The 12,020-nt window shown below is 41.2% G+C and overlaps 1 protein-coding gene across 10 annotated transcripts in view; it reads left to right on the forward strand.

Moving 5' to 3' along the window:
* ntm (neurotrimin) overlaps positions 1–12,020 on the forward strand; it is a 489,818-nt gene that overhangs the window by 329,123 nt on the left and 148,675 nt on the right. For 6 of the 10 annotated variants that reach the window (XM_082549230.1, XM_082549225.1, XM_082549228.1 and 3 more), the window contains exon 1: positions 1,438–1,726. The exons of 1 other annotated variant lie outside the window; for it this stretch is intronic. In XM_082549230.1, coding sequence (XP_082405356.1) covers positions 1,554–1,726 — 173 coding nt within the window. In that variant the 5' untranslated portion in view covers positions 1,438–1,553. Of the gene's footprint in view, positions 1–1,437; positions 1,727–12,020 lie in introns of those variants that run through there. 3 more of the 10 variants (XM_082549227.1, XM_082549229.1, XM_082549234.1) reach the window with 2 other exon arrangements.

Below are 12,020 nucleotides of genomic sequence, written 5' to 3' on the forward strand. Positions count from 1 at the left end.
TCCACAAATTCATGAATCTGCCCCAGACATCTTAGGTAAATTGGTGAATTAGCCATGAACAAGAAATGGTGTCTAAAGCTTATATAACAAAATACTGTAGGAATGGATGGTGAAATGTGAGTTGTGAATTATTAGTAATACATTTCTTTCTTTCTTTTCTTTTGCTTTGTACCAACTTTTTATTAATAAAATATTAAATTCCATTGTGGAATAGCAGAGATTTTGTACCAAAAACTGCAAATCTTAAAGCTGCAAATGGAAACAGGACTTTTGAGTGTGTCCTCTGTGTGAGGTGCCATTGCCATCAGGAGTGCTGAAATGTTTAGGTCGGTGTGCAATACATTAAAATAAAATTCAGTTAATGTGATTAGGCAGTGTTTCTCAAGTTGAAAGGGGTGTGAAGGCGTACAAGTGAATATTTTTGGCAATGTAATCATTCAAATAAAGATTTCGCTACAAACTGACGAACATGCAGGGATGTCACTGATGAGCACAATGGCAACAGGAAAAACCAAATAAACTACTGTAAAGGGATGTTGATTGCCAGTCAATATGTTTATGTATAAGCTTTTACCAAATGTAGTGGTATTTTCTCATTTCTCAATTTTGTGCCTGCTCTCTTCTCTAGTTTGAGACTCAGACAATATGTCAGTTTGACATTGTACAGGATGTCACAATTCCTAAAATGCATTTGGAGGAGAGAGGAGGCACAGGTGGCTGCTTTTTAAAAGAGTTTACTGGTACTCTGGCACTTCGTTTCAAAAGGAAATATTCAAGATCTAAGAGTAATACTCTGATTAGAAAAAAAATGCTACACCTGTGTTCTAATTTCCCATCAAAATATTAAGAAATGAAGGGTGGCTCAAATCTTTTGCACTGTATATGCTTCAAAAATGTGTATACTGAAGTTCTTTTTTCTTGATTCTGATTCAGATTTTTCTATGCAGTGGTATAAAGTATAAAAACGATCATCATAAAATACTTTAACAGGAAGGAACTTTTCCATAATGATGAGCACAGCCGTGTTTTTTTTTTTCCCTTTTCATTGAACACTATCTGCAGACACTACACAATGACACAGAAAGCGCACTTATTACAGATCGTCAAATCACTTGCTACCCATGCAGTTCGCAAACTTAGCATCTTCCTCCCTTTAAATACGATTCCAAGTCCTCTTTTCTTAATTGTGTACTTTTTCGATTCTCTCTACCGAGGATGAAGCGTTCAATACTTTCCTGAAGGGATCTTTACGTCTTATTTCTTATGTTTTAAAAAAGACAAACAAAACCCAAAGAAAAAACAAACAAACAATCAAACAGAGGGATAATGAGAATAATCCCCACCCCCCGTTTAAAACAAAGGGCAGTGATAATCCATAGTGCAGCCAGACAGCGTCCTCTGTCTTCCTTGCTCTTCACACCACAAATACCTGGCGAGAAGATTTGGATTAAGACTAATGAACTGGGAGTACAATAATCTCCGTTCACGGCGGAGGACCGCCTCATTGTCTCGCTGTATGATTTTTGTTTGTGCGCCTTCGAAGGCTAAAGACGATGTCTATCCGGGGATATTTTGTCGCTTTTTCCAAATGCACAATTTTTCTCTCCCTGAGGATTTTGTTTCTTGTACCTGCAGGGTTGCAGGTCCGCAGCCAAGGGGATTCTCAGTCCTACAACAAAGTGATGGACAATATCACAGTCCGACAAGGAGAGACGGTCTTTCTCAGGTGAGTCTCCCCTCACACAAGTGTCTCGCTTCTGCTACTGCTGTTTATGAATTCCACCGCCAAAGTTATGCACTGCCTGTAGGCTGCCCTAAATGAAATATGTGGAATGGGATCGAGTAGCAGAAGGACTGACGTGCTGTCTGTTTTATCATGCAACCGACGTTAAAAACGGGCGGGGGGTTGAGCGGATTAGTCTGTGGAAAACACTCCATTCAAAAACGACACTGCTAATCTTCTGCAGCTGTTAACTAGAGACACTGATTGTTTTGATTGTTGTGTGACGATGCAGAACTAAAGGTGATGGGGAAAGCGTGTTTCTGGAAGGAGGACACGAGCAAAAACTGTTGTAAAGTGTTTGCTGATGGCTGTAGATGAATAGAAATATAGTTGTGGTTACAGAAAAAAAAAAGAACTGAGTGACAAGTCCGTAAGATTTACACACGTTTTGTTTCTTCAGCGGTCCCCAAACCTTAGTTGGACACGGGGATTTGTGTTACTTTTACGTAATGCAATGTTGAGAGCAACAGAACCAATAAGGACAATGACCAAAGCAATTAATTTTATCACTGTTATAGGAATAGTGTTACTACTGTTTAAAGCAGGGCTGCTCAAAGTTAAGAAGGGGCAAATAGAACCAGGCTGAAAAACAACAACCCACATTCATCAAGAAGGCTTCTGCTGATAGTGACTTTCCATATGGAAAACTGACAGCTGCATAAGTATCAATGAAATCTTAATAGCCAAACAAAGGTGAAAAAGCTCACTGGTAATATCCAAACCAACTATAATTTTATATTTAAGTGATTTAGCTGGTGGAATTCTTTCTTCAACTCACTTCATCCATTTGCTAAGTCTGCCAAACTAATGGCCACAGGTCTTTAACCACTCACAGTCATACGTCATTATGCTGCGAAAATAAAAGGATTACCATATGACATATGTGTAATTAACAGATCATGAGACAATTTCTAAATTATCCCAAGCATATTGTTTCTTGCCTATTTTTGCGTGAAAAATATCAGCATGTCAGACAAACCCATTCACTGATATTATCTTCAACATCCCAATGCAGACTGGCTGACAAATATACTGCTTGCTTTTTCTACAAAATCCTCTTCATAATCCATTGTTTGGACATCACAGAGGCCTCTTCTAAAAGGTCATCAGTATGGTAAATAATGAACATAACTTGGCTGTTCCTTCATTAGGTGTAAGCTGACACAATAGGGAGTAAGGCTGGGATAAAGTGCTGACTAAACAACAATACAGCAAGACAAACTTAATCACACTGGCATCAACGTGCTCATTTTGCATTTATGGAATTGATAGAAAAACAAAATAAGCAAACAAGAGTAAAGTTGTTTCACAGACTTGGAACAAATTTTCTCCTTTTAGGATTTGTAAAGCAAATCCTTAAAATGGTAAAATGGCAACTGTTGCAAAAGAACAGTTAAAATTTATTTCAGTTTTACCTGTGTGTTATTGTATAATAGTAAATCAGATTTTTCTGAATATTTTGCACAATTTTTAGCCACAGTACTAGACTCTTGCTGAAATACTTTACAGTCCCAATCAAGCACTGTACTGACTGACCTACCACTATTTCAGCACCACCGATAGCAATCTATCATGTCCTAATATTGTTTAGGAACAATGTCAAGTCCCAACAGTATGTAACAGAGTCAAAGTTGCTCTAGATCAGTCTAAACAGCAGAGCTTGTAGGGCAACAACAACACAAAAATACATAGCATTCTTGCTCCTATCCATATTGAAACTGTCATGGAATGTCAACCCATCGCTAACCCTGAAAGAAGGTCAGTGGGATTGGCAAGCCTAAACCTACTATGATGCGTATCAGTCCTTCAGGCTGAGCAGTAATGATTGTTTTGGTCTGATTCATACATTCTGTGGCTGTGCTGTGCTTTGATCTTGTTAGTGAGTGCTTGCTCATGAAGTCACATCAGTTGAAAAGACATCTGAATCTAAAGCACATGCATTTATGGAGCTCTATGCACAATGTATAAGACTGCCCAGCTTTATAGAGTCGATGCTTCTGAACAAATATATTTTTCTGCAACTCCTGATTTGCTCATGAAATCAGGATCTTTTATATTTATGGACGGGAGGGATCTACACTATATCAACTGTAGTTTTAAAATAAGCAGGAATGCCTGCATCAAGTAAACCCTCACATTAATATCATTAATTGTTAAGATATTTTACTGATGATATGCAGTGGGTTTTAGATGTGATGATTTGTTTGCATGTTTTCCTTCATTATTTACATTCCGGGGATTCTTGACATGAGGGCAATTTTTATAAACAGGACAGAGGATTGTTTGTGTGATCAGGCAGCCTGCCAGCTGAGTCCAGAGTCTTTCTTTTTGTTCCATCCAGAACAGCTTCTGTTTTAGGTTTAATGGCAATAAGAACTGTGGATGTGTACACAAAAACAGTATGTAAGTTAAAATCCATGGTCTTACGACCTTAAACATTTCCAACATAAAACAACTTAACCTTCTACATTAAATTGATTAAATTGATCTACAATGACCTTTACTTTTAGTTGTACAACACTGAAAACACAAAACTGTGACACAATTCGAAGAATTTTAGAGGCAGTCAGTTTACAGTACAGCAACAAAAGAATATAAAAAAAGAGGACAGAGAATGAACATTTAGCAACATGCTTGAGTCACACTGGAACCTGAGCAGGATAAAAGGCCATCATAGTATTAGTAATCAGGTAATTAGGTTACCTGATGCAGGCAGGGCCCTTACAATAGCTAGGTGAGTTATTTTGTATTACCTTTATAGTACTTGGAAAACTTGAATCTGTTTGCACTTCTCAGACTTACCACTCCTGCTGTGTGCAGTGCTAACAAGCTACACATTGCCCTTTTTTTGACAACTGAGTAAGAGTAAACAAAAGAGTAAACCAATTAGTAATAGTAGCATAATAAGAATTTGATAACCTGCTAGCACTATGAAGGTTATGTATGTGCATTTGAATTTTAATCCATTATTAGAATGGCTTTAAATGGTAATAACCTCATAAGAATAAGGTTGTACTGACTGATGTTTTAGAATAATAGGAATAATAAGAAATATAATATAATAATATTATAATGCCTCAGTTAATCCTGGTTCTCCAGCATCCTACTTTGCTTAAAAGCAATAATGTAAATGTTGTGTTTATCGTTCTGACTTATTAAATGGAAACATTGATGGTACGTGTGGTTTCTGTGTAATAAGCAGGAATTAGGGTTGCAAAATGCAAAACTGCCTATTTCTAGTTGGTAAAAAAAATTAACCTATTGAAGGAAATGTCAAGACATGTTAGCTGGAAATATCTTTGGTGTTTGTTTGGTTATATAAGTAGGAATTAGGACCGCAAAATGCAAAACTGCCTGTTTTTCATTAGTACCACATTAATAACTTATTAAAGGAAATGTCAAATGTGATAATCACCTAGGAATACCTGTTGTAGTTTATGTGTAATAAAAGGAATCTGGGCTGCACTATGTAGTGATTAACATGGTATTAAGTTGAAACAGGCAGTTTTGCATTTTGCAACCCAGATTCCTTTGTATTACACAGAAAGTACCACAGATATTCCGAGGTAATTATTGCAATTCTTAAGGTGCCCTTATTAATTTTTAAAAAGAATTAGAATTGAAGCATTATAATATGGTAATACTTTCCTATTATTGTAAAACATCAGTCAAAACAGTCTTATTATTAAAGGTTATTACCATTTAAAGCCTTTCTAACAGATGATAATTCAAATGCACAGACACATCCTTTGCATTGCTAGCAGGTTGTTTTATATTGTTACCAAGGTATTACACTACTTTCTCTAATTGGTGTTGCTTCATCGTTATAGCTTTGTTTCCACTTTATTACTCCATGTTTTGTCCCTTTGTTATTCAGTAAATGAATTTCAGTATAATATTACTCACCTGTAACCATTGTTGCTACAATTATGTTACTTGGATATTACTTGGTTATTAGGTGGTAATAATGTGCAAATTTCCATATTATTACCTTTTTGTTCCCACTTTATTACCCAACTATTACCTCATTATTACTAATCAGTAGTCGAAAGCACTACCATAAGACTAATTATCAGTTTATCTTGATGTGAACGGACTCGCTAGTTTATCCCTGCTAAGGCCTCCTGTGGCGAGAGTATAGAGAGTTGCTGCATAGCAACTATCAGCATAGGCACATAACCGAAAACAATAGGAATACAAAAATATGATGATTCATTTATCTCTATTAACTTGATTGAAAATAGTTTAAATTAAAAAAAAATCACTTCATCAGCACTATTAATAATACTCCATTATGGATGTGGATCTGAACATCTAAAGTGCTCAAGCATTACAATAAACCGAAACATGAAAATGCACAGATAAGTTGATTTTGCTTTTTACCTTGCTGTGGCTTTTACCTATGGTGAAAGCCACTGCTGACCCAAAGGCTTGTGTCACATTTGCCAAAAAACATTATAATGATCCCCTAGACCTTTGGGAAAATATTCAGTGGACTGACAAAATAATAATAATAATAATAATAATAATAATAATAATGGATTGCATTTATATAGCGCTTTTCTAGGCACCCAAAGTGCTTTACAATTCCACTATTCATTTACTCTCACATTCACACACACTGGTGGAGGCAAGCTACAGTTGTAGCCACAGCTGCCCTGGGACAGACTGACAGAAGTGAGGCTGCCATATCGAACCGTCGGCCCCCCTGGCCAACACCAGTAGGCGGTAGGGTAAAGTGTCTTGCCCAAGGACACAACGACCAGGACAGAGAGAGCAGGGGGATCGAACGGGCAACCTTCCGGTTACAGATGAGCTTCCCAACCCCCTGAGCCACGGTTGCCCCATAAAACAAGATAAAAATTTAAGATTTTGCAAGGTTTGCATCTCGTATAACTGGTATAAAACTAACTCAGCATTTAATAAATAGAACATTATATCAACAGTCAAACATGTAGTTTGTGTTGGGGCCTCCTTTGCTCCTTCAGAAACTCGAACAACTTGTCGTTGTTGCTGTTGGAACCATAAATTCTGCTCCAGAATATCCTGACTATGGAGCATACCCTTATGTCCTGCTACATAACCCTTGGGACACAGTAGGACAATGATCCAAAACACACCAACAAGTCCACCTCTAAATGGCTAAAAACCCCCAAAATGTTTTGTTGTGGCCTAGTTTGTATTTAAGATGAATAACTTTAATAATTGACCAACGCGTTTCAGCTTGTGGCCTTCATCAGGGTCATCCTGATGAAGGCCACAAGCCGAAACGCGTTGGTCAATTATTAAAGTTGTTCATCTTCCCTCAAGTGTTGCTGGAGTTCCTGCTTTGTTAATTCTTTCATCCTCTCCTTGCACCTTGGAAGCAGGTGAAGTTGTGCCAGAAATTTTTTGCTGCTAGTTTGTATTTAATCCAATAGAGAATGACCTTGACAGTAGGGCTGCTCAATTAATCAAATTTTAATCACGATTACGATCTGGGCTTTCAACGATCATTAAAAATGACTGAGCTGATTATTAGCCCCTCCCTCATTTATCCGCGACACCTTAAAGGCCGGTCCGTGAAAATATTGTCGGGCATAAACCGGTCCGTGGCGCAAAAAAGGTTGAGACGGCTGATTAAGAGGACCCGAGGGAAGCTCGGAAAGCTAAGCAGAAGTTATTTGGAGAGGAGAGTGACTGCCGTTGGTTGAAAAGAGAGGTTAAAAAAAAACTTCAGTGGTGTTGCACACTATTTTATATTATTTTTTAAAGTCATTATTCAATACATTGTTATTGTTAACCCTTTAAAGTCAGTCAGAGCAGCGCTCCGTTTTGTGTAACTATTTTTAAATCCCTGTAGAACCTGAACCGTGTAAGCTAGCGCAATAATTTGTTTTGCATATGAAACTTACATCTTATGCCATCAGCTTGTCCTCGGTCACGGTTTCCTTCCACATAAATTGCATAAAAAGCGCTTGCAGGAACAAAAACATAATATTCCAGAAACACGCTTTGCCGATCCGATCAGCTGTTCGTAACACTTCGCACATTGAAACAGACGTCACCGCTAACTATCACATGTCCGCCATTTCCTGCCCGAAACCGGAAGTGATGTCATTTTCGCGGAAAATGTAGTTTTTTTTTACTTGTAGGCCTTAAAAGCCTATACTGGTCATGTTTGACTTTTCTGAATAGTTTCTGGGATGCTTAGAACTCGAATTGCACTGCTGGAAATAGTTTATTTTGATGCACCTGCTGTTTTCTTTGCAAATTTGCATCATAGGATTGTTTTTGTTTTTCCTGCAGTATATAAAAATTGCTGTATCTCCAAAATAAAACTATGAAGACACTCAAAATTAATTTCCTGTTGTTGTAAACTATTTTTTGCAACTTTTTTGTATTTAAAGTTTTGAGGGATAAACCTCTTAAATTTCTCCAAGTAAAAATATATGTTAAAAAACAAAAACAAAAACGATTTTCAATTTTCTTGTAGTTTATTGCACTTTTTTGCAATTAATGTAGTTACTATGGACTTAATGCATACATATTATTAAAATATGGGCTATAACAGTTGTATAGCAACTTGAAATGCTCCCACAAATGGCACTACAACATGTAAAAAAATAATATAAGCTCTGGCGGACTTGGTTCTATGGTAGGTCTTAAAGGGTTAAATAAATATCGTCAAATAATCGAGATCTCAATTTCAGTGAAAATAATCGTGATTATCATTTTTGCCATAATCGAGCAGCCCTACTTGACAGGGTGTTCAGGCTCAAAATCCATCCAGTATGACTGAATTAAAACAATTCTGAAAAAAAAGAGAGGGCCAAAATTCCTCCACAGCAACGTGAAAAACTCATTGCCAGTTTGCCTGTACATCCTGCTGCCAAGGGTTGAACAACTAGTTTTTAGGTTTGATGGATAATTACTTTTTTCATCTATTAACAATTTGTGTCCATGACCACGCGAAAAAATAGATGTGTTTTTTTGACTATTTCACAAACTGGTGTGATATCATGCTGGAAACTTATTTTAAGGATTAATGTATTACTATTTACTGTTTACTTTATTATTCCATATTTCTTCACTTATATTGTACTCCACCAGCAAGGTGTTTGAGAACCACTGTTCTCAGCCAAATAAATTACTTTTATTTGAGGGCGAGAGTAGGACTTGATATTGTTATTGGATACGGTTTATATGGCCTTCGTTAAAGTTAAGAAAGTTAATGCATTCTGAAAGGACTCATTGGGGCAAAAATGACAAAAATAAAAACTCTTTACTTGTACAGGAGTGTCATTTACTTGTTAAAACCATGCAAAATGATTAAACAAAGCAAGTAAGTTTAGTCATGTTATTCAATTGCTTTGCTCTTCTGAAAATTTAATTTACACCAGTAATTTATGCCACAGCAGTAGAAGGACATCATGGTAATTAAGTGGGACACTTTTCAGTTGCAAAATTTTAGACATGGCCCAAATAAATTTAAATAAACAATTTAACTAAAACAAGAGGCAAAGTTCTTGAGACCATACATTAAAATACCTCCCTCAAAATCAATGTCAGTCGTGTCAGGGTTCCTGGGTCGTTGACCCAGTGTTTTCCGTTTTGTCATGTTCAGTTTATTTTCACATCTATGTTTTCTGTGCCAGCATACCGCCTGCGTATTGTGTTCCAGTTATTTCCATGTATCATTAGTCAGACTAAGTTCAGCTGTGTACTCACCGGTTTCTAATCCTTCATCACCCAGCGTGTATTTAAGTCCTCAGTTCCATCCGATCGTTGTCGTGTCATTGAAGTACATGTGATGTTATGTTGTCGTTTCCGCCTGCGTTCAGTCAGCCAGCCATTCAGTCTTTCAGTCAGTCCTTCAGTCATTCAGTCAGTCGTCCAGCCAGCCATTTCCTACCTCTGTTCTGTTTGTTCACTCCATCGACAATAAACACCAATCTTCACCTACCTACCTGTGAGTCCAGCGTTTGGGTCCTCCTTCTCTCATCCACGACACTACTCCTGACAGAATGACACGACCCCGCGTTGTGGACCCAGCGGACTCGGACCTTTTTGAGCGGCAGGAGGCAGCGCTCTCCTTGTGGGCGGAAAAGCTTAAGGAGAGACAGCGGCTCTTCGCGGAGCGAGAGCACGTCTTCGAGGGTACTCGCTTGGCTCTGGGCGGGCCTTGGAGACGCCGCGTTCACCCACCTGCTTCCTCCCATGCACCGGAGCATCTGCCGCGGAGAGTGGGCGTTTCGCGCCGCGCTTCGGCAGCTCCCTCTCTCGCGGGTCCGCTCCTCGCTCACACGCCACCTGCCTCATTCACTGGACCTTCAACCATGGCACAGCGGCTCCGCCTCCCACCTCGGCTCAACAGAGGCTCCCGCGCCAGAGGCTCGGCTGTGTACCCCGCCCGCTTCCTCTTCCCGGGAAAAAGCGGCGCACACGCTGCCATAACATGGACTATTTTCAGCAACTCCCGGTGGTGAGTTCCAGTGACTGTTTTCCACCCTCCTCATTTGATTCTTCACCTGAAATAACTAATAGACTCATCTCTGATTCATGGGGAGTTTCCCTCTGCTCTGCTCCTCCAAAGACTGTAAATAGTGGTGGCAGAAAAACCAGAACAATCCCCGATAAACCTGCCAATATCACACACCCAGTCACTATTTCCACACCCATTACTCAGCCATTTCCCACCAGCACGGCGGCCCAGATTCGGCCTTCCCCTTCAGCCATTTCACCTCCTCAGATGGCTAGGGCCCAGTCTACACCCACACCAGTGCCAGCTCCCAGGAGGAGGGCAGCTCCAGTCTACCTCCACACCCGCTTCTGTTTCTCGGGTGGGGGTGACTTGTGTACAGCCACCTCTCGTGCCTGTCCCAGCGCCCAGGCTGAGGGCAGCCAGAACCCAGCCTGACCCCCTTAGAGGCTTGGAAGAGCTAACCGGTTCACCCGCTACTTCACCACTTCATCCACCTCCTGACCCAGCCTTTCACGCCCTCGCACTATCCCTAGTTAGATTAGCTGACCAGTCCCCTGCCCAGGCACCAGCCTTACTAGCCCAAGCTGTAGTTTTATCTCCGTCACTAGCTCAGTCTGTAGCTCAGCCATTAGCCACACCAACCTCAGCTCCGTCATCAGCCTCGCCTACATCTGTTCATCCCTTAGCATCTCCACTCCAGCCAGTTCCCTCATCTGCTGTTCAGCTTCCACTCCAGTCAGTTCACTCACCTGCTGTTCAGCCTTCACTCCAGTCCCCTGTAGTTCAGTCTCCTCCTGTCCTCCAGTCTCCTGTAGTTCAGTCTCTTCCTGTCCTCCAGTCCCCTGTAGTTCAGTCTTCTGTCCTCCAGTCCCCTGTCCAGTCAGTCCAGTCCGCCCCTGTCCAGTCAGTCCAGTCTGCCCCTCTCCAGTCTGTAGTCCAGTCAGTCCAGTCTGCTCCTGTCCAGTCGCCTCCTGTCTCCCAGTCGCCCGTCCACCATCCTGTTCAGTTCCCGGACCTGCAGCCACAGCACCCACACCCAGCTGTGAGCTCTCCTGCTCTTCAGCCAGGGGCTTCCGCGCCCGCTGGCCCTGCCTGTCTCCAGCCAGGGGCTTCCGCACCCGCTGGCCCTATAGCTGTGGCTCCGTCACCCCCGGCTCCCGTGCTGTCGCCTGGTCCAGACTCAGACTCAGCCTCTGCTTCGCCTGGTGCAGCTTCTGCTTCGCCTGGTCCAACTTCAGCTTCTGCTTCGCCTGGTCCTGCGGCCGCCACGCCGTCGCCCAAGCTATGTTCTGGACGTCATCGCCGGCGTGGCCGCCCACCGGACCCGCCCACCGGACCCGTCTCATCTCGGCCGCCGCACCCTTCCTCGCGGCCGCCCACCGGAACTGCTCAGTGGCCGCCGCCCCTGAACTGTTTTTGTTTCGGACTCCGTCCCTCTGTCCTGGGCCCCCTCCGCCCACCCTGTTCTGGTCTTTTTCTCTTTCGGCCGTCGGGTGCCAGCCTTTGAAGGGGGGTACTGTCAGGGTTCCTGGGTCGTTGACCCAGTGTTTTCCGTTTTGTCATGTTCAGTTTTCTTTTCACATCTATGTTTTCTGCGTCAGCATACCGCCTGCGTATTGTGTTCCAGTTATTTCCATGTAACATTAGTCAGACTAAGTTCAGCTGTGTACTCACCGGTTTCTAATCCTTCATCACCCAGCGTGTATTTAAGTCCTCAGTTCCATCCGATCGTTGTCGTGTCATTGAAGTACATGTGATGTTATGTTGTCGTTT

This window comes from Aulonocara stuartgranti, assembly GCF_965226115.1.
Source record: "Aulonocara stuartgranti genome assembly, chromosome: 10".
NCBI lineage: Eukaryota > Metazoa > Chordata > Actinopteri > Cichliformes > Cichlidae > Aulonocara > Aulonocara stuartgranti.